The 27,330-nt window shown below is 42.3% G+C and overlaps 1 protein-coding gene across 1 annotated transcript in view; it reads left to right on the top strand.

Moving 5' to 3' along the window:
* The first annotated feature begins 11,928 nt into the window (after window positions 1-11,928).
* Window positions 11,929-27,330, top strand: part of DUSP29 (dual specificity phosphatase 29) — a 32,920-nt gene continuing 17,518 nt past the window's right edge. Inside the window, exons 1-2 of the mRNA XM_036737254.1 lie at window positions 11,929-12,042; window positions 13,046-13,257. Coding sequence (XP_036593149.1) covers window positions 13,082-13,257 — 176 coding nt within the window. The 5' untranslated portion in view covers window positions 11,929-12,042; window positions 13,046-13,081. The remainder of the gene's footprint in view (window positions 12,043-13,045; window positions 13,258-27,330) is intronic.

Here is a 27,330-nt window from a genome sequence, read left to right as displayed (position 1 = left end):
CCCAGCAGAGACTGTCTCATAGCTTAGGAATGTAATGATGTTTAGAAAGAGGAGGGGTACATTCAAGAGGGGAACAGCGAGTCCTCTTATTTAAAACAATTGGTGTGAGTAGATACAGACGCTGGATGTTTTTTTTTCTCCTGCATAATTTAATTAGAATTGGATTCTGTTCTATTCTGAAGAAAGTCACTCTGTTCCCTATAAAATGACATTGTTCTCAGATGACCAGGGCATAAATTTTGGAGGGCTTCAGAGTTGTGTCCTCTAGGGATGGGGCCTAAGAGAAAGGAGGTTATGTGGGCAATAGGCCAGAATGAAGATAAATAGGAGACAGAGAGCATAGGATCACAGGATTCTGAGTAAGAAAGGAGCTTGGGGGTCATCTAGTGCAGACCTTCCTAACCCTTTTTGGTTTGAATCAAGGATACTTTTGGAAGCCTAGTGAAGCCTTGGTCCCCTTCTCAGAATAGTGTTTTTAAATGTATAACATAAAATACTTTGGATTGCAAAGGAAACCAATTTATATTGAAATAAAGATGTCATTTTTTCCCCATCATGGACTCCCTGAAATATATCTAGAAGCAACTGCCTCCCAGGTTAGGAACCTTTCATCTAGTCTAATAGAAGTTAAATATTTTGCCCAAAGTCGCCTAGGTAGAAGGGGGCAGAATTAGGATCTAGACATATGTCCTCCTTTCATTCCAAAGCCAGTGCCAAGGGGCCCTTTGATGGAGGCAGCCTCTACTGACCACAAGAGGCTGGTCTCATTTGCCTGGGCCTAGGAGGGGAAATTGGCTCAGACTGTAGCCTCCTGCCTGTGACTGCTCTGCCACCTTTCTGTTCCCTGGGCCTCACTAATGCCTCACTATTGGCTAGAAAAGTTTGAATCCCGGAAAATGGCAGAACTGGGAAAGAACCCCTCTGCAGAGAAGGCCAGGGCAGGGAACAGGCTCTTTGGATTCAGGCTTTTGGGCCTCCTGACAGCCATCCAGGAGCATCAGAACTCATTGTGCTTGTTTCGTTTTGTTTTGTTTTGCTAGGGACCCCCTAATGAGTCCCAGGGGACAGACTCAAGATGAACAAGGAGGTAGTAGCTAAGATTCTAGGAAAAAAAGTAGGGTTTCTGAAGCCCCTATAGGAGGGCGTTACGTCAAGAAGATGAAATACAGTAGGATTTCCATCATGAGTGAGAAGGTCAACATGTTCTTACCCAGGCTGAGCTGACCCCAGCTGGCACATTTCTCCAGAGCAACCACAGAGGATCTCCTTAGAGTATGAATGAATTTGTCCCTAGTCAGGCTAATAGGAAAATGACACGTTTCCATTGCCCAGGCTCTGAGTGAAGCTCATCAAATAAACGGGCTGGAGCATTTAGGGAAACTGCCTCTATGGACACTTTGGCTATCCTTCTAGTCATTCAGGTTCACAAGTTCAGAGTTATTCTCAACTTCTTCCTCTCTCTATCATTGCCTATTGCCAATCGGTTGCCAAGTCTGGAGAGTTCTTTAATGACTTGAGGAGGTTCGAACATTGTCCTTTTGAATATTTTATACTAAATTAAGATCTTCATTGCAATCCATGTGCCATAGTCCTTAAACCAGCTGGAAATTAACGTTCTTCCATGAGGGTTTATAGGCTTTTAGGGACTATACTCACCCCCAAATTCATGATTATAAACATAATCGGGGGCTCAAAGCCCATTTGCATAAGGTTCTTCTCATTGGTTCAGGAAAGGTAGAAATCACACTCTTAGAACCTCCAAAGTCTATCAGGACTGACAAGCTTTTTTTTTTTTTTTTAAAGAATCACCAGGGTTGGCCAGTCTTCAGCCAACCATTTGTTTTAGTTGCATCCTACTCTTTGTGGCTCTATTTGGGGTTTTCTTGGCAAAGACACTGGAGAGGCTTGCAATATCCTTCTTCAGCTCATTTTACAGATGAGAAAACTGAGGCAAATGGGGTTAAATGGTTTGCCCAGGGTCAAATAGGTAGTGTCTGAGATTGGATTTGAACTCAGGTCTTCCTGACTCCAGGTCTGGCACTCTATCCACTGTACCACCTGCCATCTAGCCAACGGCAAGCTTCCTCTCTAATTCCATGCACTCCGTAAAGGGATACATCTTTGCACTTCTCTTAGCACATTAACACCTCATCTTTCACCTGTCTCTTGTGATTTCAACAACTGACTGGGGAGGGTGGGGTGGGGGTGTTAGTGGTGGTGGAAATCAACTGGCTAGGAACCAACCCTTGTCCCTGTACAAATACAAAATAATTTTGGGAGAAATGAGGGAAGAGAGAATGCTAACAACAGGAAGAGGGGATCCTGGAAAGGTACTGTGTAGGAGGCAGCTCTTGGGCTAAGCCTTAGAGGGAGCTAAGGATGTCAGGAGGTAAACATGATGGGCGAGAGCCTTCCAGGTAAAACGCAGGGGGCAGGAAATGGAGTGTCTGTGGACAGGGTACAAGAGGAGGTGCAGGCTCACAGGATAGACCATGGGAGGAAGAGTGAGCTGAAATCTCTGGAAGGAAAGATTGTGAAGGGCTGCAGATGTTGAAAGAGAGCTTGTGGTGGATTCAAGAGGAAACAGGGAGCCAATGAGGTTTCTTGAGCACAGAGTAACATAGTCAATCTTGCAATTCATGAATATCAGTTCTGTAGCTTTGTGCTCTTCAGCAGGGAATCACCAACCACCACCACTTATCTTTTACCTCTGATGCTTACTGGATGCTCCCTCACTTGATGGCACCTGTGAACCCACACGTTTCTTCCTTCCTTCTTTCCTTTCTTTTTTCCCTTCTCTTTCCTTCCTTTTTTCCTTCTCCTTCCTCCCTTCTTTCCTTTCTTTCTTTCTTTCTTTCTTTTCCTTTCTTTTCTTTTCCCTTCCTCCTTCCTTCCTCCTTTCCTTCCTTCCTTCCTTCCTTCCTTCCTTCCTTTCTCTTCCTTCTCTCTCTCTCTCTCTCTCTCTCTCTCTCTCTCTCTCTCTCTCTTCCTTCCTTTCTATCTTTCTTTCTTCCTTCCTTTCTTTCTTTTCCTCAAGTACTCCCGTACTTCCTCCCTGATATTCAATCTCTGGCTACCATTAAATCTCCTTGTTTATAGTTCTTTCTGCTCTATCCCAAAGCCTTTTCTTCTTCCTCCTCTCATTCACCTTTCTCCCACAAGAGCAAGAGCTTGTAATTCACAAAAACACACATACGAACTGAAGTCTAGCCAGGCATAGATTTATAATTTTTTTTAGATCAAAGGATAGACTTTACATTTATCTCTGTTCACTTTTATCTGCACTCTGCCCCTTTCTGTTAGGTTGTAGACATGTTTTATTAAAAGTGCCTACCAATCATAAGTGAGAACTCAATGTCTCGGTCCCTGACTACTAACCAGTACCATTGTTGCTAGATCTACTGTTGCTTCAGTCACTGAAACCTAAATGATCACAATTAAGCAACAGTTAAATTGGATGAGAAAATGCATGGTAAAATCAAGAAAGCAGTAGGTATTTGCATTAAAAAGTTTGACATTCCAAACACTTCCCAGCTCTGGCCTCCCTTGGAAATTCTGTATCTCCGTTGCTGTCCATTTTAACCTCCCTCAGACTCTGAATCTTCATTTAGACAGGAGAAATCATGAAGCTCACCTATTTACTCTCTATCTCCTGTCTCTCACCATCAGGGGGACATAGGGGATGCGAACCGTCACTGGCAATAGTTGCTAGGGAAGGAGGTGACCAACTGCCACCTGGGGCCGATCAAAGGTGCTCCGGCAGTGTGGCTGGTCCTAACGTCACTGCTGCTTCCATAGATGCTGGATCGTCAATCAGGATGGCTGCCTCCGTTGTCCTTGGGTTCTGTCGGGCACTGTCCAGCCTCAGCAGGGCAGGAACCGAGAAGTTCTTCTTCTGCTTTGGCTTTGGCTTGAACCCTCTTCCTGGCTTCACAGCTGTTGTGAGGACACAATAGGGAGGGGTCTTAAGGCTTCCTGGCTGGGGGGAAGCTACAAGAGATAGTTGGGGCTTTCAGAAATGCTGATGAACACTCCTCTGCCTACCTCTTTCTATCTCCATCCTTCTCCCTAATTCTTCTCTCCACTTCTGTCCCTGTCCCTAATGGAACTTGTGCCCCTACCTGTTATCAGCACCTGTTGTCACTCTATCTATCGACGGGTGTCAGCACAATCAGCTCCTCCTCGAGAGCTCAGCGTTCTAGGAAGAAAAGAGATGAGTGAAGCGAGGTCTTTTGGGAGCCTGGATTGGTCATCCCACATTGCCTTAATGACAAAAAGCTGCTGAAAATTAAATGACACTTTTAAATGGATTGATTTTATTTCTCACAATAGCATTTGTGTACATTTAAAAACCAGTAATATGTAATTTGTACAAGAGCTATTTATTAAGTCAACACAAGGGAGTTTGTTTATTTATTATACTGAATAACGTGGCATACTTTATTGAAGCTAAACAGTCAATGTGTCCTAATGGTTAGAGAGCCAGACTTAGAGTCTGGAAGAACTGGGTTCAATTCCCATCTCTGACACCACTTACTGGTGGGACAGCCCTGGGAAACTCACATGACTGCTCTGAGCCTTGGTATTCTCATCTGTAAAGTAGAGACAATAATAGTACCCACCTCATAAGACTGCTGTGAGGCCCAATGAGATAGTACATATAAAGGGCTTTGCAAAACCATATAAATATTACATTTATATTATTTCTATAAATGAGCTATTATTAGCATCAAAGTTACAATATTTGGTGTACAAGTGGATTTACAGAGCCCTTATAATAACTCCAAGACTCTACCCTACTATTGCCACTCCCTCCAAAAATGGATTCTTGGCTCATAGGTTGGGAATCCCTGCTCTACAACATTTCTGTCAGCTGAAAAGACTGGTTTGGTGAGAAATAAAAATCAGCCAGAACAAAGAATGGATTTGGAGAAACGCAAGTAGCTATTCTGAGACGTGAAGAGGTGGCGGGTGGGAAAATCAGTCAAGAGAATTGACAAGCATTTTTTAAAGCCCTTAGAGCTAGGCACTGTGCTAAGTTCCCAGGAGACAAAAAAAGGCAAAAACCTTTCTCTGTCCTCAAGGAGATCACATCCTAATGGAAAGGCCAGAACAAAAGAACGTCTTTCTAGGGCCTAGCTGCTAAGCGTCCACTCCCAAGCTCTTGAGATTCTCTCCAATAGCTGGGCTTCAAAGCTGGTCCCCTGCCCCCATCCCCTTGTGTTTTACAACATAGGACATTTGAGAGACTTAAAACTCCCTGGGTGCTTGATGGCCTTGCACGTCCTGCAGTGGTACTTTAATGAAAAGAGAACTAATTGGCCATTATTTCTAAATTACCACTTTGTGAAACCTACCAGCAACATTTTCATAAATTCCAAGGAAAAATATTCCAGCCACTTGAGCATTAAGAAAAACAAAGAAGCCTCATCAGCTGCTCCTGAGCCCTTTGCTCTCTTTGCAGAATGCTCCTTGGAAGGGCATTGCCAGAAACCCTACTTTTGTCCTAATCGCAGCCAAAAAGGAAATGCAATTAGAGGTCTTGGATGTCATTTTCAGGCATACACTGGCTTATGGAAATCCTGGACCTGCACCAAAAACTGGGACAGGGGGAAAATTAATTAAGGACTCATAAATAATCATTTTGAAACTCCCGAACACTGTTTGAAGAGTTAATCAAATAAGTTAATGACGTCAACACATTTTATAAGAAATTGAAGCTTCCTAAGGCAATATTAAATTCTTACCACTCTAAATGAAGAACTTTAAAAAAAAGATTTGAAATTAATTCATGTAATTCTCTTCTGTTAACAATCTGCAAGGACCCTTGATCTAAAAGGAAAAAAAAAATCTGTCAAACTTGGATGACAGCCTACATCTCATGAATTAAATTAAATGTAATTTAAAAATTCCTGGGTTAAAAATGAAGGGGAAAAAACCCTCAGAGCAACTTTTCTTTCACATTTAAAATAATCTTTACAGATTTATTGAAGAAAAACTTTGACTATAGTGAATTAAGAAAAAATGAATGTATGGGCATATTTCACCACCACCCTCATTCACTCCATTCACTCAGTTTGAAGAAGTATTGTCTCCAGTAAAGGAATTTACCTAACCATAATAACATTTTCATTTTTCCTATTCTTTAAAGGAACGTTCCAGGCCCAACTTGGGTGGTAGTAAGGGATTGGGGAAGAAAAGCAGCTCTGAGTAGCTTATATGCACAAACCAACATCCTTTGGCTCCACACACCCTAGTACCCACTGCCAAATAACTACAGTAAAAAATACGTTTCAAAACAAAGATCCACAATGGGTTCTTAAAGGAAACAAGAATGACTGTTTCTGATTCTTGTCCTGTACAAACAAGGATGGTTATATCTGATTGAGATAACTTTTGAGAGCCAAGTCAAGGAGGATAACTATATCTGTTCACTTATCAGCTGGTACCCTGAAAAGGGGTGGGGATTGGACCTCTGGAAAGAAAAATGGATTTTCAGTCAGAGGTTCTGGGTTTAAATCCTACTTCTATTGCCCTCTCCAATCTATCCTTCACACAGTTGCTGAAAGAGTCTGAGAAGGCCTTATGGAGAAGGCAGGACCTAAATTGGGTCTAGAAGGATGGAGAAGTGAAATGAGGGGAGGAAGGACAGCAGGAATAAGAATGGGCCTGGTGTGTATAGGGGGTGATAAGGGAAGGGCCTGGCTGGAGTAGAGGGTGCATTAATAGGATCTAGAGGTAGAAAGGCTCTTCATGATCATGGAGTCTCAAGCCCTCATTCTTCAGATGAAGAAATGGACCCAGAACTTTGTCCAAGGTTACACGGACAGTAAATAACAGGGTCATAGACATAGAGTTGATCAGGGGCTCAATGTGGTGAAATTGATAATTTTAGAGAGACCATTCTGGCCATAGTGTGTTGGGTAGATTGAAAGAAGGCAAAACTAAAAGCTGGGAGAAGCGAGGAAGGAGGCCGTTGGAACGTGGAGGCCTTGGGAACAGAGGGAAAGGAGAAGAAAGAGGCAGATGCTGGGGATATTGTAGGGATAAAATTTGGCTTCAGCCTGGATGTGGGATATGAAGGTGAGGTGAAGAAGATACTGACATTTTTGAGCCAGGGTGACTGAGAGAAGGGTGGTAACTGACAAAAATAAGGAAACTAGGACGGGGACCAAAGAGGTGAGCCAATACGTATGTATGCTGAGCCCAGTTCAATTTTGTTGCATCTGGTAGGACATTATATACTAGTAGCCACCGGTCATAGGCATGCACAAATACCCTGTCATCTGTTAATGACAATATGATATCCTCCACAATTAATTTCCTGGGCCTCTGAACTTACAGAATTAATTCTTCTCCTCCTTCTCCTCCTTCTTCATTTTTGGGAGGCAATCAGGGTTAAGTGACTTGCCCAGAGTCAAACAGCTAGTAAGTTTCTGAGGCCAGATTTGAACTCAGGTCCTCCTGACTCCAGGGCCAGTGCTCTATCCATCGTACCACCTAGCTGCCCCAGAATTAGTTCTTAATGAGAATAACTAGCATTTACATAGTGCTTACAAAGCCCTTTGTACATTGTTTTCTCATTTGTTGTGATCTTCCCAACAACCCTTTGAAGTGGGTTATTATGTCATTTTACAGATGAGGAAACAGAGGCTGAGAGGGGTTTTCTCTTTTCCTTTCCCTTCCCTCTCTTCTTCTCCCCCATCTCGTTACTGGGCTTGGGCAACCAGATCCCCTTGCCCAATCCCATTGGCTCTGTCCTGCTTAGTACCTGGGCAGATGTGGTTCTCCCAAGGGTGGTCTTGGGCTGAAATGTGCTTATATGACACTGTAGTTTCAGCCAGTCAGGACATTGGAATTATCTATTTGATAGACTTCAAGTATAGCTTTTTATAGTTTGTAAAGTGATTTAGATATTTGAGCCTCAGGGGAACCTTGTGAGGTAGGTAAGGTAGACATTGTTATCCCCATTTTACAGATGAGGAAACCAAGACTTACGGAACTTAACTGATTAATCTGTAATCATTTATTAATTTGCCAACTACGGTCAAGGCACAGTGCGAGGCACAGGGATACAAAGACAAAAAAGTAACAGTCCCTGTCCTCAAATTGTTTACATTTTATTAGAGAGAGGCGTACTCATATATAAACATGAACCAAATATACAGAAGGTAAATTTTGGAGGGCCAGTTAAAGGATCAGGAAAAGCCTCGTGTAGAAGATTGCACCTGGGCAGAGTTTTGAAGGAAACATGGGACTGCAGAGGCGGAGGGGGAGTGGAAGTACATTCTGGGCATGGGGGACAGACAACCTGTGCAAAGTTTGGGGATACAGTATTCCATCTGAGGGCCAACAGAAAGGTCATTTTGGCCAGACTGTGGAATGCAGGAAGGGGGAGTAATGTATATAATAAAATGGGAAAGGTTGGTTGCGGCTAAGTAGTAAAGGTGAAAAACTCTGCCCACAGTCAGAGAGTAAAACTGAGAAGCAGCGTTTGAACCCAAGCCTTCTTGACTCCAGTGCATTATCCACTACACCATCCTGCCTCCTGCAGTGATTTTTCCTTAGATTCGATAAGCATTAAAAAAAAATGAGTACCTAATGAGCCTCTAGTTTTCTGTTAACAAGGATGGGCTTTGTTTGGTACATGCTGATTTTGACATCATGGAAGGACACCCTTGTGGAGAAGATCTGAAGGCAAATGGTTTGCAGGATCTTAGGTGGGAAGAGAAGAGAAGAGACTGCAGAGGTATCAGCATAGACAGGATAGCTGTAACTGAGAGACGATCCGTACAATCGGTACATTGAGACAGAGAAGAGGGGGAGAAGGACTGGACCTTGGGGAATGCACATAGTTAGGAAGTTGGGAGGAGGGGGAGGCAACAAAGGAGATGGAGAAGGATTGGCCCAAAAGGTAGGAGGGGAACCAGAAAAAGGATGATGCCAGAAACAGGAGAAATTCCAAGAAGGGAAAAACATGGCCACAGAGGTCAAGGAGAAATGGACTGACTCTACATACTCACAGGGCAGCCTTTAGAGCTGCGATGTGATTTCTTAAGCGCAAACCCTGCTGTATGGAAAGATAACAGTAACCTCAAGGCTTTTTCCAGACATATGTCTTCCTCTGATGATACTTGTCCACTCTCACAAAAGACCAAGCTCTTTGACCCATTTATGAAGTGTAGGTCCAGGCTATGGAAACCAAACAAAACCAATTGATTCCCTTTCTAATTTTTTGCCATGTTTCAGGAAAGAAAACTTTATTTGACTCTCTGGAAGTCAGAGGTTTTGGAGCTGCTCAGTGGGATTCATACAGAGCGGATTTTAAGATGGAATTGTAGGTCTGCGGTTTCTGGATGGCTATAAGATTTGTTCCCCTCCCCCCCCCACCCGATTCCCCACACTTGATGGTAATGAGTTCCAGAACTCCAATGCATGCCATCCTGTTTTGGTTAGACCACATTACTTCCTACTCTGTCTGGAAATTAAGCTGAGTATTTCAGTCACTGGGATGGGGAAACATCTTTCCGTCCTCCTTCACCCTCCTTTCCCCTCCATCCCATACACAGTACAGAGTGGGAGATATGACCCCATAGAGGGTAATGTTGGCAAGAGAAGGAGACTGAGGTTTGGGGGAAATGATATTTAATCCATCCTCCCCAGACCTTCCTTGTCTCAATAATAATATGTACCTCAGAAGTCTCCTTGGGTAGTCAGTAGGAGTTTGAAAGGATGGCGGACACTCCCATCATAGTTCCAGACGTGCTCCCCGAACAAATGAAAATAGCACTGAAGAGAACCAAGATGGAAGAAGCAGCTGGACTCCACTGAGTAAACAGCAGAAAATTTCGAGTCTGCTGAGACATCAGTTCTCAAGGTATCTATGAAAGAAGGGAAGATACCAAAAATATTGGGGAAAAAATCCCTGACATTACTACACCAAAAAAAAGTGACTGAGAGAATGACACAACAGGTAAATTATACACCTACTTTTCAATTAAGCGGGATAAGGACTAGACTTGTGATTAATTAATACAGGATGTCCCAAAAGCCTTTGTGCCGTTTAGAGCTAGTAAAGCTTGAACCTTTTGGGATACCACTACTTTTGTGATACCTTGTACATAAAGAGCTTCCAAGGGAGGAAACTCGCTACCGATTAGAGAGCTGCCAAGAACATCGAGAGGTTAAGTGACTGGTTTGACTTCATGGAGTTAGAGTGATGTACATTGTTCTAAGGCCCAATACAATCTCCCTTGTATGCCACTCACTCTGCCAGAAGAAAGAGCCCAAGGAGCCTTGTTGGGGCCAGATCCCAGTCAGAGCCCTGGTGGGAGGAAGGTAGGGAGGTCCTCCCAGGGTGTGGGTTCCAGGCCCAGGAACCTGGTCCTGGTCTCATGTTCTATGTTCCCTAATAGATGCCTTGGGAAGTAGGAGACCTTCCAAGGCCATTAGTGCCAGCCTTGGATGATGGTTGATGTTTTTAAAGGGGTAAACTGGCGGGGGAGGGTGGGGGTAGAACCACAAAACACAACACAGCATGATGGGAGGCAGCAAGGAGAAATTAAAGCAAGGAAGCTTTATTGGAAGAAAATCCTCATAATGAGAAAGGGCATGTTAAATTCCCATTAAATTCTCCCAGGCTTTTTTACATGAAGCTTCACTGAGCTACCACTCCCTTATCCTGTTCTTGTAAAATTGATTTTTCTTAACCTACGGGTAGGAATTTATATTTATTTCTATTACAGGTCATCTTCTTAGACTCCTTAGCCCATTGTGGTAGTCTATCAACAGCTTTTTGTATCTTAATTTGTCCTCCAATGTGTTATGGCTTCATACTGTCTATAACTTTGATAAATGCTTTCTTTATCCCATGCTATCCTGGCCTTCCATTGAACTTTCTGGAATTTCCTGTTCTCCGTTAGTCAACAATATGTACCAGGCATGGTGCTAAGGATTGGGGTCACAGATAAAGGCCCCCAACAGTCCCTGCTGTCAAGGAACTCAAAGTGTAATAAGGGAGACAGTGTGCCAACAACTATGTACATATATAGGGTGAACTGGAGGCAGCCTCGGAGGAGAATGTTGAAGGAGACCAGGAAAGGTTTCTTGCAGAAGATAACTTTAGCTAAGACTTGAAGGAAGCCAAGAGGTAGATATGAGGAGGAAGGGCATTCCAGGACCTGAGGACACTGACAGCAAGGACAGAGTGAGGAGCTTGTTAACAAATTACCCTTCGTATTCAATCTGTGCCCTCCCTTCAGAGATCACTTTGTACATTTTGTATTTAATTTTCTATGTAGATGTTGTTTCCTTCCAATGGAATGTAAGCACATTGAGGGAAGGGACTGTTGCATTTTTGTCTCTGAATCCCCAGGGCCTAGTACCATGCTTGGCAAATAGCAGGTTTTTAATCAATGTTTGTTAAGTTGACTCTATGGCACTGACAATGGTATTAACCAGAACACAACTAAAGACAAAACTGGGTGTTCATCTTCTAGTGATCTCCTTCCAAGGCTGACATTCATTGGGTATAGTCATTCAACCAGTTCCAAATTCACATCAATCTTTTATCCACACAGCTCTGTTTTCTCAATAGACATATAATAAGAGATTTTGTTAAATCCTTTCTTATTATATATTGGTGAGATCAGAAGGAGGAACATAAGGTCACATCCTCAGCCTCACCCACCTCAGCAGGGTGGAAACAGGTACTTTCTCCTTAGGCAAGGGAGTGAAACTGCCATTGAAACTGCCATCCACACTAACCTTGACTAGATTACAAAAACTGAATCTTCATTTTCAGTTTTATTTCTTTCCATTCTCCAATGGGACCCTTTAGTTATGGCTTTTCAGTGCCTGGTGTATCATAATTGGTGCTCAACAAACTATAGAACCACCTAGACTTCTCTCTTCTTTCCCCTAGGTTTATGGCTGGAGGAAGGGCTCTTTACTCACCTAGAACTCGGCTCTTGTGCAGTGAAGACCATCACTTTCCAGAGGCCACGGGCTCTGTCTGAGGGGCTGACCCGCTGTTCCACCAGGGTAAAGATTGGGGTGAGGTTGTGACTGAGGAAAGAGCTTCTCTTTAGTAATATTTGTGACATCACACAAACACAAAGAATTTTGAGCTGAAAAAAGAACCAATACCCTCATTTTGCTGATGATAAAAACTTTTAAGATCCATAAAGGTTAAGTGATCCAAGGTCATATAGGAAATAAACAGCAGAGCCCATACTTGTCCCAAGTCCTCTGTTGACCTGACAAGGGCTTTTGAACAGGTTTTCAGGTCTGAAAATGGATTTCATTTCCTTGGAATTCAAGAACTAACTGAAGAGGTAACTTACTAATATCCCAGAGAGAAAACATCAGCAACCTGAATGAACTGTCGTTAAAAAAGAGCTAACCTACAATTTAATTTCCTTGTAGCCCTGGGACTAGGGGCCTGTGCTAATTTGCATGGCTTCTCAAACACATACATACACACTCCCTAGATGAACTGTCCTAGGGAAAAAAAAAGACTTTCAGGTTGATGACTGGCACACAATAGGGGCTAATAAATGTCTGTTGCACAGTTGAGCCTCTTTCCTTTCATTTTGTTCTTTGTAGACTTACTGCAGGTACGAAAAGTCTGGTAATTTGGGGATGGGCTGTTGAGTCTCCTCCAATTTGAAGAAGTAGCAAAAACAAAGATAAAAGCTGGAGAGAGGTGGTGCCTTCTAAGATTCCTTGGACCCAAGGCCTCCAGTTTTTGGGCTAAGTTTCAGCCTAAGTTCTATTATGCAAATGAGGTCCCTCGTGCCCTTGTACCTGGGGGAGCCTGGAATGTTTAGAAAACACTGTTCAACTGCCAATAATGGCCTTGATTGTTTATCTAGAGCCCAACCCTGGATGACTCAGTGGATTGAGAAGAAGGGTTGGGGCAAAGCCTTTCCAGCTTTTAAATTCAGCTTTCTCCACCCAAATTTGACTCATACCTTTTCTGAAAGAGTGTTTTCCCTTTGGTGGGTGTCCTGATAGCACCATTTCTGTCCTTTTCTCACGGTAGCCTGTGAAGAGAATCAAAAAATCTCTTAGCAAAAAGATGACTTCAAGTCAGTCAAAGACCAGTCTGAACAAGGCCTATGGATCTAGCAAAGAAGAACCAGAAGATGACTACATCACACCAGGGGCCTTTGAGCTGGAGCGTCTCTTTTGGAAGGGCAGTCCCCAGTATACCCATGTCAATGAGGTCTGGCCCAAACTCTACATTGGAGATGAGTAAGTATTGAGACTAAACCCAAATTCCAACCATCTTCAGGTCCACAGAAGAAAGCAAACTCATCCATCTTAAATGGTTCTGAGCATAAGATTTACAGGCAGGAAAAATTTATTTTGGTTGTTTCTGTTCTTTGGGGAAGGAACTGAGCTTGTACTCTAGTAAATATGTTGGAGCTCTCTCAAAATTGGGTATAGCTGCCATTATCTTAGAATTCTGCACCTAGGTCTCTTCTTATCCATAGAGAAGTTACCATCTGTCTTGTCTCAAATATTTCTATCAATGGCCTACTATCAAGGGCATAATGCCGGGGACTCATAGCTTTTCAAGGGAGTTTAGCCATTTTTTTCCCCAGTAGATGCTGGAGACATTTTATATCAATTTCATCACTATTGGCTTATAAACTTTGGTTGTTTATTTTAGACAAATTAGTACAAATAATGATGTATTGTATACAAAAGGTCTTAGTCCTCATGAACCTGTGGCTTAGCACCTAAAGGAATCCCTCCTCCTCCTTGAGGTACTGCCAAGACCTTCTCCTATTCGTATACTATATACATCAGGTATAACATCTTTACAAGATCTGCACAACATCTGGACATTGACCCCAACATAGTGATGTCATTTTGTTCCTCTTTGAGAATGAGGACAACAACCAACCATGTACATCAGCTGGTTTTCATTTTAGAAAGAAGAGAGGGTCTGGCTCTGATGGCCATGAGGGAGGAGAAAAGCTTACCTTCATTAGGCCCTGGGAGCTGGGTGGTCAAGGGAGGCAGGAATGTGGTATAAGTTCAGGTTCCACTTTGTTATAACCATGGACAAGTCACATAAATACTCTAAGCCATGTTATCCTCATTGGCAAAACAGGGATAACAATACCTGCGGAGCCTACCTAGCACCGCCAATATGTAACTTAAGTAAGATAGTGTATATAAAGATGCTTTAACTAGGCTGAGGTAAATGAGGCTTTGCCTCAGGGTACAAATATAGCATTGGGAGAAGGGGAGAATGGAAGAAAGGCGAGAAGGGAGGTGTGCTTTCTCCCCAGTAGGGTGGAAGCAACTGCCATCTTCCTGATTTACCAATTTCCGGGCCCACCCTCCTCCCTTACCACCCAGGGCCTACCTTCTCCACAAGTAGGGGTAGGGAGAGAACGAGAGCTGGAATCTGAGTCACAGGCTTCTTTTTTCCCAGTATGATAGCAGATAACATCCTCCGGCCTCCTCCTGTGTTACTCCAAATTTGCTCCAAGCGCAGTAACAGCTAGTTATGACTCTGAGACTTTGCAAACTTCAAAAATGTGACAGGACTAAGAGAAGCCCTTGTAGAATGTCCTAGCAGGGGCTTCTGTGTCTTGGGGGCTGTGGGTCGGGTGGGTGGACAGCTCCAAGCTTCAACTCTACCACCTGAAATAGCAGAAAGACAGATTTTTAAAGAGCCAGGGCTAGTTGCCATCTGTATCATGCATCTTATATCATCATAACTCCATCTTAGTCTTTCTTACAAGCCAGGTAGATGTGAGTATCTAGGTGTATGATCTGAATGAATTTATCATTTGTTACTAAATGAAAATTGTCCAGGAGAGGGCATCTTGAGTAATGGTCTATCGAGATTCAACTTTCTTTAGAGATATGACATATAGAGATATGAAATATAGAAATATGAAAAATTGATAGTGAATCTGATACCTGACACAGTACTCGGCATATAATAGTGCTCAATTGATCAGTTTAGATCTATAACTAGGATAGAACAGTGAGAGCTTTGCTCCAAGGTACTGAAGTATAGAGGGCATATGCCAATGCTTCAGCAATTAAAAACAGCTGAGTCTGGCACCTAGCAATAATAACTAATTAAAATAGGAAGTGACCAGCTGGTAACTACCTCAGTGTCCCAGATGAGCTTCTCTCCCCAACCCAGCTTCACCCTGCTTCTTCCTACAGCAATGATGTCCAGGATCACTGTTCAGAGAGGGTGGTTTCCCCACCATGGCACAGTGTCTTGTGTTGTCTTGTTTATGGGGTCACACTTCTAAGGTTTCCTTCACACTCCTTTCCCTTCAACTGAATTTGTGCTAAGTATGGCTGGTTCTGAGTGAAGATCATTATTCTTCTTTTAAAAATTTCAAGATTTTGGTTGTTAACAGAAAATTGGACAAGTTAGTAAACCAGTCTGACTTTCTGAGTTTGACATTCTAAAAGGCAGCCCTTTCACATTCCATTCCCAATCCGACTCAGGATGACAGTCCCAATGTTCTTAAATAACAAAAACAAACATGTGCCTTGTGTGGCTGAGTTCCTAAACTGATTTTCCTAAATGTTAATCAAATTGGTTCTCAGCTATGGGGTCTTTAAGTCTCTTTCCCCTGATTTATGGCAATGATTATATCAGTTTTGGAAAAGCATTGGCTAAGGGAGCCAGAAGACCTGACGATTAACCTTGACACCTCCAGGAGCCAGTTGGTTAGGTCACAGATTCAGATTTGCAAGAGACCTCAGAGCTCACCAAACGCAACCCCCTCATTTTATGGATGAGGAAATGGTGGTCTAGAGAGGTTGTGACCTGCCCAAGGTAGTAAGTAGCAGAGCTGGGATTTGAACCAAATGCAGTCTTCTCTCAGATATTCTGGGCCTCAGTTTCCATGTTGATAAAGCAGGGGGTGATATCTGCCTTAACTACCTCATAGATTGGCAGCTAGGTGGTGCAGTGGATAGAGTGCCCAGCCTGGAGTCAGGAGGACTTGAATTAAAATCTGGCCTCAGACACTCCCCAGGTGTGTGGGACCCAGGGCAAGTCACTTAATCTGCTTTGCCTCAGTTTCCTCATCTGTAAAATGAGCTGGAGAAGGAAATGGCAAACCACTCTAGTATCTTTGCCAAGAAAACCCCAAATAGGGGTCACAAAGAGTTGGACACGACTGAAACAACTGAATGACAACAAAACAACAAAATCTCATAGACAGTGTGTGAAGGTGAAATGAACTTAAGAGAAAAAAAAATATATTGAAGACTTTTTTTTTATTGAGAACCCAAGACTACACAAAACCTTTGACTCTGACAAAACCACTTCTCTAGATTTCTGACTGTGGAGGCCAAGTGTCAGTGAGATGAAGACTTGAGATATGTGAAGGGTTTTCTCAAGATGGAATCGGAATATCCAATGACATCCTACTTGGTTTATAATCTTGTATGATAGATGATCCAAAGGACTCTTAAAATCACACAGCTCCTCTGAGAAGTACAGTAAGAAGAAGACACCAGGGATTATTATGGATTTTATATTAATGAGACCAAACCTGGTTATTGTATAGCGATATGCAGGCATACCGGATATTAGAGAGTTCCTGTCCATCAGAACCATAATCAGCAATTTTTGAGCTGGCTGGAAGCAACACCTACAATGAAGAGGGGATAGGACAGAAAGGAGCTCACCGAGGTGTGAAGTACCAGAAGGGGACTCAAACTATATTTGCTAAATGGCTGCTAAGCTCATTTATTTCTACTCTTTTGAAAGTCATTGGCAGGTACCATTAGCACCCTCTAAATTTTGGCACCCTGGGGGAAATCTCCGATTACCCTACCCTAGTTACAGCTCTGCCACTGATATGATAGATTAACAGAGTTTGTTGTAATGAGTTGCCCTTCTTTTATAGTTAGTTGACTATATTTCATCCAACCAGGGAAACTTCACATTGTCTTTTCAGTTCATTACAATTTTCCTGGCTGTATCCAATAGAAAGAAACACATACATTATTTAGTTATGGAGAATTGCCAAGGCTAAGACTACAGATGTCAGGTGGGTTTTATATCTTTGCCATGATACATGCAGAAAGAACTTAAAAACACAGATCAGTCAAGATGGACATAAATTCACTGTGCCCCTCCATTTGTACCCTATCTCTGGAAATGTGCTCAGGTTTCATTCCTACTCCAAACACTTAATAAGGTTAACGAGATTTGCAAATGTTTATTGAAATGGCAATTAATTATGTTGCCTATGAAACCCTCCATACGGTGGTCATAATGGAGCAAAGGCTGCCAGTAAGCCTGCTCCAGCTCTTCCATCCTTTTGTTTCCCGGTTTTGCTACAGATGTTGCCCAGAGGCAATGAAAGCTCCACTTTGGCTCTGTCAGGCCCTGATTAATGAAAGCTTCAAGTTTAATGTGCCTTTTTTTTTCCAAGATCAGATTGAAATTTTTTCTTTCACTAAAAGCCCCAAAGACTTTAAGAGCATTGGGCCCCTAGAAGTCAACACAGCAGCCAAGAGGAGCCTTGGGGAAAAAACAGAATCACAAGATCACAGATTTCAGGCTGGAAGTCCAATCCTCTTGCTTCGCAGATGAAGAAACTGAGGCCCAGAGGATTTAAGGAACTTGCCATAGAGGGAGTAAATTGAGGGAATGGGATTTGAACTTGGGACTTTGTACACTAAAGCTGTACCCTTTCCACTGGACCATGGCTCCTCTTTAAACGAACAGGGACACCATGAGGATGGTACCCTCTGCTGGCACCTGAAGCCAATACAGTGGTCCCTGAGAACATCCTGGTGGCCACATTGGCCCCGAGGAAATGTCAATCCACATTCTCTCTCTCCTTTACCGAAAGTGTTTCCTATGACATTTTAAGACTCTGTTACTGCTCAGGGGTGTGAGGAACTTCCTGGACAGATAGATCAAAGCAGAGGACCTTAAGGAATTCCAGCGCTTCTACTTCCTCCCTATGTGACCTTGGGCAAATCACTTCTGTGAGATGCTCAGCTTCCAGCAAAGAGGTGGGATGAGACCAACCAATCAAGCAACTTTTATTAAGCACCTACTATTTGCCAGGCACTGTGCTAGGTGCTGAGGACCCAAAGACAAAAATTAAAACAGTCCTTGACCCTAGCCAGGATACACCACATATGCACCTAAGACGATAAATAATATGTATGCCTGGAAAAAGGTACGAGGTAATTTGGAAGAGGATGGCGCTAGCAGCTGGGGGATCCGAAGGTGCTGTGTGCAGAAGGCAGTGCTTGCTGAGCTTGGGAGGATTCCATTTGGTGAAGGTGAAGAGGAAGCGTACTCCAGGTATGGGGGTCAGAGCTGAGAGATGGAGGGATGTTTGTAAGAAACAGCAAGAAGGATGTTTTGGCTAAACGGAGTCCTGTGTGAAGGAGAGGAGGGTAGAATAGGCCTGGAAAGGTCAGTTGGAGGCAGGTTGTAAAGGGTTTTAAATGCCAAACAGAGAAATTACTTTGTCTTTGATCCCAAAGGTTGAGGCTTAGAGCGTACAGGGCAGGAGAGTAACCTATTCAGGCAGCACGGTGCAGTGGTAAGCGTGTTGGCGATCCTGTTAGAAGGCCTGGCTTCAAATCCTGGCTCTGCTTTTGCTACTTACGTGACTTTAAGCACATCCCTTTATGGGCCTTGGTCCATTTATAATTGTAATTATACATTATAATATACATATATAATACAATTATAATTATAAAATGAGGACTTGATGACCTCCAAGGTTCCTTCTCAGTTTACGATCCTAGCATCCCATCACGTGGGCTTCAGGAAAGTCACTCTGGCACCTTGTGGAGGATGGACTGGAAAGGAAAGAGCCTTGAGGCAGGGAGTCCAATTAAGAGGTCACTGCAGGAGCCCACGTGAGAGGTGATGAGGTGATGATCTAGAATGGTATGGAGGGCTGCTATGTGAGTAGACAGAAGTAGAAGGATGCAAAAAATATTGTGGAAGTAGAATTGTCAACTGATTGGATGGGGGTGGGGGGAGTGAAAAGTTTAAAGATGACTTTGAGGTTGCGAAACTGGGTGACCCAAAGAATGCTGGTGTCCTTGGAAGACATGTCCTTGGAAGACTTTGACAAACTAATGCAAACTGAAGTGAGGAGGGCCAAGAAAACAACATACACAATGACAACCATGTAAACGGAAAGAACATGGCAGATAGAGTGTTGGGCCTGCAGTCAGGAAGACAAGAGTTCAAATTACATCTCACTTACTAGCTGTGCCATTCTGGGCGTTTTTAAGCCTTGGCTTTTCCATATGCAAAATGGGAATAATACTAGAACCTATAGCACAGATTTATTCTATAGCATTATATAAGTGCTTGCTATTGAACACCAACCCCAGAGCAATCCAAAGGGGATCACATAACAGTGGGCTTTGGATGGCCCTGCTCACTTTCCCCCCACCCCCAGTGTCCTGTTGTACCCCGAGGGGCTCAGGAAGTTTGGTTTGGTTTTTTTTTTGCTATTAGCTCAGGCCCCTACTCCTTTTTTGTTCCCTCTTTTTTTAGGGGACCCCAGTTCTGCTTAATTACTAGCATCTCATTCGCTTTTACAAAGGATTATTTACTAGAAAGATGTAAACATTTCCCTCAACACCTTGGAGCATAATGCTCCTGTATCACTTTGGTCCCTGGGGAAAGGGGCATTTGGTTCACATCTTTAACTCAGCTCCTCCATAGCCTTAGGTCCACCAAGCTGAAATCCTAAGACTGCCAGCACTCCAGAGCCTTGCTTCTCAGGGCTTTCCTGGGCTGGCTGCAACCTCAAGCTGGTGGTCCTGAGCTCCCCTACCCCTCTAGCTCAAGCTCTCTCGTCAGACACTTTTCCCCTTCCTCTTAGAACTGAAAAGGACAAAAACAGACCCAGGGTCAAACCCCAAGTCTGTTTCTTAGGGCCTTCTGACCTAAGCGGGAGGAAAAGAAGTCCTCAAGCCCTCCCTCCTGTTCCCTTTATGTGTAGGTGTCTGCAGGAAAAAGCGAAAGATTGTCCTGGTAGGTAGTTTTAAAGGCACAGATGGTTCTAGGTACACAGCCAAAGGAAACAGGCTGCTCCCAACCACCTGGTAGGACAACACAGAATGTCCAGACACAAACCAATTCTCCAGATCTCCTGCATCCACCAGGTGGGTGAGACCATTGTAAGTGGTTGGGGCATGCGCCAAAGCCCTGTTAGCTATGTAAAGTACTTTGTGAACTTTAAAGTATTACATAAATTTGAGCTATTGAACGACTATAAAACAATCAAAAAGAAAAGTTGCAACATTTCAAAGAACAAGTCTAAAGCCAAGGAAGAGATAGAAGAAAGCACTTCCCTCCACTCCTTTGCAGAGGTGGAGGGCTCCATGGCTGTAAAGCATTGTATATATACTGTTGGATTTTTTTTTAATGTACTGACCACTTTACTGATACTTTTCCTTCTCCCTCTACTTCTTTTTATTTAAAAAACAATTTCTTTGCTATAAGACATGCCTCTCGGGAAGAGTGGAGGAGGGAGAATTGTTCAGTCATTTCAGTCATGTCCAACTCTTCGTGATCCCATTTGGGGTTTTCTTGGCAAAGATACTGGAGTGGTCTGACATTTCTTTCTCCAGCTCATTTTACAGATGAGGAAACTGAGGTAAATGGGGTTATACAAGGTGAATTTAGCTGAGGTAAAAATAAAAGGCATCAATAAAAATTTATTTCAAAAAAACAGAAGTTTGGAAGAGGGGTGAGTTTTCTGAGGAGAGATAAATAAGTTCTGTTTTCGACATGTGGAGTTTGAGGTGCCTACGAGATACCCATTCTGAAATGTCTAACAGGCAGTTGATTTGGAGAGATTAGAGCTCCGGAGAGAGACTGGGGCTGGATGCATAGATCCAGGCGTCATCTGCAGAGAGATGATCATTGATCCCTTGGGAACTGAAGAGGTTACCAAGAGACATAGGGAGTGCCCAGAGCAGAGCCTTGAGGACACACTTAGACTTAGTGGGTGAGGGATAAAAGATGATTTAGTGATTTTTTCATCCCTTCCGTCTTTGAATCTCTGATCCTGTGATTCCAGGATCTCTCATGGGCTGTTAAGGGGTGCTATTTCATCTCTAAGGTGTGAAGGTGTTATTCCCCAAGAGCAACAGCCACACTTTCTCACAAAACCTTCCCTTGAATGTTCAGAAGTGAAATATTCAGAGGGAAAGACCCAGCAGAGAAACTGAACTGGGGGTAAATGGCTCCTCTGGGAGCCTGGGGAAGCTTGCTTCGTATATCCTTGTTTGCCTGTTGTCTCTCTCGTTAGATTGGAAGCTCCTTGAGGGCAAGGACTGTCTTTTTCCTCTTTTTTATGTCCCCAGGAATTTGTATAGTACCTGGTGCATAGTGAGTGCTTAATAAATGTTTATTGAATGAATGAATGGATAGAGTTCTGGGCCTAGAGTCTGGGAGATCTGAATTCAAATGTAGCCTCCAACATTCACTAGCTGTGTGACCCTGGGCAAGTCACTTAACCACTATCTGTCTCAGTTTTCTCAGCTGTAAAATGGGGATCATAAGAACACCTACTTCCTAGGGTTGTCGTGAGGATAAAATGAGAAAGTATTTGTATACTGACAGAGTAGGAGCTTAAGAAATGCATATTCCTTTCATTAAGCCCTCCCCCACTCCCACTCCAAAATTTCTCCAACTCAAACAAAGTAATAGCAGAAAACTTTCATTCCAAATCTGCTCCAACCCTTATTTCTTCCCTTTATCATATACTTCCACATTTGGGCCTTCCAAAGAAATCCCTAGAGCAGCAGGAAACAGTCTCGCATTTTTATGTCAATTATGTAATTGCTTCATGATGAAGGTAAATAGGTGCCAGGTATTTGAGGCAAAGAAGCTGTAATTCCTATCCCCTACCCCCACTCCCCACCCCCAACCTGCTGGTTTCCAGCTCATTCATTTGTTCCTTTATTCAACAAGCATTTATTAAGCGGCCATCACACAAGAGGGGTGCTAGATGTTCTCAGTATAAAGGTGAAAAGATCTGGAAGCCTTTCCCTAAGATTTTATTGAATTGGGGCTTTCTGGTGACTCACAGCCCTCACCCCCTAATGCCTTTAGCCTAGGGAGAGTTTGGGCCTGCCATTCCAGCCTCAATCAAGGAGGATCACTTCTCTTCCCCCCCACCCCCACTCCCCCCAAAAAAGTTGCTCTAAGATACTTTTTTACCCTTCTCAGAATTACAGGATGGGTCTCCGCAGCAGATAATGTAGCCAATATTTGACCATTACTCAGTTAATTGAATTAATGAAGAGCTAGTTCAGATAGGCCTGTCTTTATAATTTATAGCCAAAGCACATTAATTACAACTATTTAGGGAGGCCAGTCTGAATTAGTCAAAAGATTGAATTTCAGAGTATATTCTCAAAGAAATCAAGTTTAATTACTTTCCAGTAACTCAAATTAGATAAATAAAGAATTTATTTCTGGAGGTCCAGGGCTTGACTTTAATAATAATTAAGTAAGAATGATTTGTAATTAACACATCAATTTGTGCTTCAAAAGCATTTGAAAATTGTTTTCTTAGATAATTTAAGGATTTTTCCTCCCATCTTGTTAATTCAGCTTAGCAAGACTTTTCATCTATTAGTAATGCATAACTGAAATTATTGGCCCAGTCTGGATTTTGTGAATTTTCACAAATTACAAAGCCCCCACTAACAAGGTTGGACTGTAATCTGATAATTGCCAAATCTCCTCTTTCTTCTGTGCAGTATGGACACATCCAAAATGATAGCACCTCTAAGGAATAGGGGAATCAATGTGGAGTAGTGAAGAGAGCACTGGACTTGGGATCCAAAGGTCTGGGTTCTAATCCCACTCTGCCACTTTCTACCCTGGGCACATTGTTTTATCTTTTTGACCTCATTCTCCTCGTCTGTAAAATGAGGGAGTTGGAATAGAAGACCTCTCAGTTCCCTTCCAGCTCTGAATGAATGAGTGAAAGATAAATATTTATTGAATGCTCGCTTTTCACCAAGCACTGGATCAAACGTGTTGTATGCAACTAGGAAAGTGAGACGATCTTTGCTCCTAATGAGCTTATGTTCTAAGAGGGAGAGACAACTGTTTAGGGGCCTGCTGGCCAGGGAAGGGTATTTGGCTCTGAAAATGCAGAGATGGTGAGTGGATCCACAAGGGAGTCGACCGACATCTCCTTTCCATGATGAATAGTGTGTTGATTTGATTATAGCTCTCAGAGCAAGAGGAGTGGCAGGGGTAGATGGCTAGCATTGAGGAGATGGTTGGGTTGTAAGGCCAGATGACCTATGAAGCTTGGTCTGGTCAGGGCTTGGCTAGACCTAGCAGGCTGAGTTTATGGTCACTCATTTGCCAACCAGGATAGCATGGCGCCAGGAAGAGAGTTTTTAAAGCTGTATTCCTATAATGGAGATTAGTTATCCAGTTCAGATGGCAAGGATTAATTGAGTTCCATTTTTGCTCCAATCCAACTCTCCCAAGCCCTGGCTTTTTGGATCTTGAAAGGACTGTGATGCACCCAGGGGACTAGCCACATCACTTGCCTTTCCTTTGACCTACCTTTTAGGAAAACTTCACTTTCCCTTTCCTCTTTCTTCCAGTCTCATCCAGACAGATTCCCAAGCCATAATTCCTGTGCCACATGCAGAAAAGATTGTGCAGGTCAGCCAAAAATAGGAAATTTCAGTATGGCAGAACAAAGAAACAAAAATAGGCTGGGGGAAGGGGAATCAAAGTGGCTGGGCCCAGGCTACTTTTGATTCACTCATTATTGTCTTTCGGTCGTGCGCAACTCTCTTCATGACCCCATTTGGGGTTTTCTGGGCAAAGATACTGCAGTGCCATTTCCTTCTCCAGCCCATTTTACAGATGAGGAAACTGAGGCAAGGTAGATTAAGTAACTTGCCCTGGGTCACACAGCTAGCAATTGTCTAGATTTGAACTCACAGCCTCTTGACTCCAGGGCCAGCACTCTATCTACTATACCACCTAGCTGCCCTGGTTCACTCATTACCCGAGGAATAAAAACTATCCATGTATATAGGCAAAAACGGTAACAATTTAATGCACTGATGTTCAACTCAAAAGCTTGAATTATAGACCTTTGGGCTCTGAGGTTGCTGTGGCTACACCTTAATTATACTTATATAACACAACCATCATAAGTGTCTAAGAATGCCTGAGAATATCAGCAGACTTTTCACCAGCCTAGCTCCCTTTCCCACAGAATGGCATAACAGACCCTTTCTGCACTGGTGATGTGGCCCATATCCCACCTTGGAAACTATGTGGAAAAAGAGGCAGCCTTGAAAATTCTACCGACATCAAAATGGTCAGGATTACTCCTTATGGATGAAAGCCATATCGGACAATGGTTTTTTCCTTGTTTCCCTCCACGGGAATCAAGACATTAGTCCAGTATTTCCTAAATTATTATTTCTCAAAGTCCAGGTCTTCTGGATGTTCCTTCTTTCCTCTCTCGGACATAAAGACGGGTGTTGGTGGAGCATGGAAGGAGGGAAGAGCTCCTGGTGAGCATGGACACTGGTGGTTCTCTAGACTATCACCCTAGAGGTTACTGACAGCATAATCTCAAAGGATAAGAATTGCTGGTCTCTCTCAGGGATGAAGACATAGGATTACCATTACTATTATAACAAAACCAATTCTGTGCAGTTGACCAGAGCTTTTAACAGCTGAAAGACCTTTGTCATTTCCTTTTCTATTCCGACTTCATCAGGAGGCCAATGAGATTAATCAACCAGGGATCATTGAACTCAGGTGACATGAGGAAGGTGAAGTTTTGTGATTGGCCTAAAGCCATATGGCATGTTAGGGGCATGGCTCAACCTACACGTCCTGATTCCTACCCCTGGACTTTTAGAGAATACCCTCAAACCAGACAATCACTGTCAGGATGAGGGCTAGAGGAAAACACAAGGCCATTGGCTTGGGAGAGGAAATGTGGTGCTGCGGAAAGCATGCTGACTTAGCAGTCTGAGGATCTGGTCTTGAATCTGTCCCACTATTTACAAGCCTATGTCACCTTGCACAAGTTACTTTGTTCTTTGGGCCCCATTTTCTCATTTATAAAATGAAGGGGGAGTAAACCAAATGGCCTTTCTAAGGCCTCTTTTAGGTCAAAACCTACAATCCCATGAATTTCACTTCTGTGTCAAAGCAAAATTTGACCCAAGTCAAAAGTTATAGAATCAGTGGCTACTTTTTAAATTTTAAAATAATTCCTCCTCCTCTTTCTCTTCCTTCTCCTCCCCCTCCTCCTTCTTCCCTGGCACTGCGCTAAGCATGACAAAGTATTATTTGACCCACACTCTACAGCACCAAGCATACAATGCAATGCTAAATTGTTTTCCATGAATAAAGAAGAGGGTAGTATTTAATAAAGTGTGACTTGTTGTAATGGCTACCACACTGGCACACCCAGGATGGCTGCTAGTGCAGGTTCTTTTATCTGCTTTAGAAAACTGTTTCAGGGGTCAACAATCTTTCTTTTTTAATCACATAAAATATAAACACAGGAAACAGAGAGAAGAGAAATAAAGACCAACAGATGGGCCTCTACTGCCTGAATCAAACATCCACTGCTGAATCGAGAGAGCCTTTACCTCTGAGGAGTTGGGGAGCTCTGAACATACAGCCACTGAGAGTCTCGACCAGGGAATCACAACATTTTTCTCATAAACGAGCCCCCAAAGTAAATGCTCATCTTTCAGCTAATAGGCTCAGTGCCTAATTAGAAATTAGCAAAAGGTGTGTAAGCCTTCCTACAAGCAAGCAAGCTTCCCTTAATGGGCTCCACATGAGGCCTATTGATAGACAGGAAAGATCTTATTCTCCATTAACCTTACACTTATACAGGAAACATTCTCAGAACACATAAAAGGAGAGAAGATAGTCTTCCAGAAAAGTGGTAGAACTAAGTATCTCTTAGCTACTCAATATTCATTTATACTTAGAGACTTGTATAATAAAATAATTACATATATAACAAAATACATAATTATAATATAATATTATTACATACTATTTACTATATATAATATGTGATAATAATATAATACTTAGATACTTAGATAATTATAGAGATACTCAGAATAGAGACTAGTTAAAAAATTGGGGAGCTAGTCATCTAAACAACAGGTTAATTTTTTTCCCTTAAAGAAATTAATAACAGGTTTATGGCAAGTACCATTTTACATATGAATCACTTTGGGAAATAGAAGATGGTTTGAGCAATCAGATCCAGAAAGCTACAGGAGGTTTTTAAAAAGAAAGCGAATCACAAATAAAGTCAGATCTAAACAACTGGAATAATATTAATTGCTCATAGGTAGGCCGAGCCAATATAATAAAAATGACAATTCTACCTAAATTAATTTACTTATTCAGTACCATTCCAATCAAACTACCAAAAACTATTTTATAGAGCTAGAAAAAATAATAACAAAATTAATCTGGAAGTACAAAAGGAGAAGAATATCAAGGGAATTAATGAAAAAAATGCAAAGGAAGGGGGCCTAGCTATACTAGATTTCAAACTACATTACAAAGCAGTAATGATTGAAGCTATCTGGTACTGGCTAAGAAAAAGAGTGGTAGATCAGTGGACTAGATTGGGTACACAAGACACAGTAGTAAATGACCATAGTAACCTAGCATTTAATAAACCCAAATTTATAAATATTTATAAACATAAATAGAACCCAAAGCTTCTGGGATAAGAACTCCCTTTTTGAAAAAAAAAACTGTTGGGAAAACTAGAAAACAGTATAGCAGAAACTAAGTATAGACCAACATCTCACGCCATATACCAAGATGATGTCAAAATGGGTACATGATTTAGAGTCAAAAGGTGATACCGTAAGCAAATTAGGAGAGCATGGAATAGTTTTTTGGTCAGATCTATAGAGAAGGGGAGAATTTATGACCAAACAGGAAATAAAGAGCATTACAAAGTGTAAAATGGGTAATTTTGATTATATTAAATTAAAAAGTTTTTACATAAACAAAACCAAAAGGAAAGCAGAAAGCTGGAAAATAATGTTTACAGCAAGTGTCTCTGATAAAGGCCTCATTTCTCAACTATATAGAGAACTGAGTCAAACTTATTAGAATACAAGTCATTCCCCAATTGATAAATGGTCAAAGGGTTAAGAACAGGCAGTTTTCAGCTGAAGAAATCAAAAGCTATCTATAGTTATATGAAAAAATACTCTTAATCACTATTGATTAAAGAAATGCAAATTATAATAGCTCTGAGGTACCACCTCATA

This window comes from Trichosurus vulpecula, chromosome 8 (genome assembly GCF_011100635.1).
Source record: "Trichosurus vulpecula isolate mTriVul1 chromosome 8, mTriVul1.pri, whole genome shotgun sequence".
Lineage (NCBI taxonomy): Eukaryota > Metazoa > Chordata > Mammalia > Diprotodontia > Phalangeridae > Trichosurus > Trichosurus vulpecula.
This window is presented reverse-complemented; position numbering and strand designations above follow the sequence as displayed.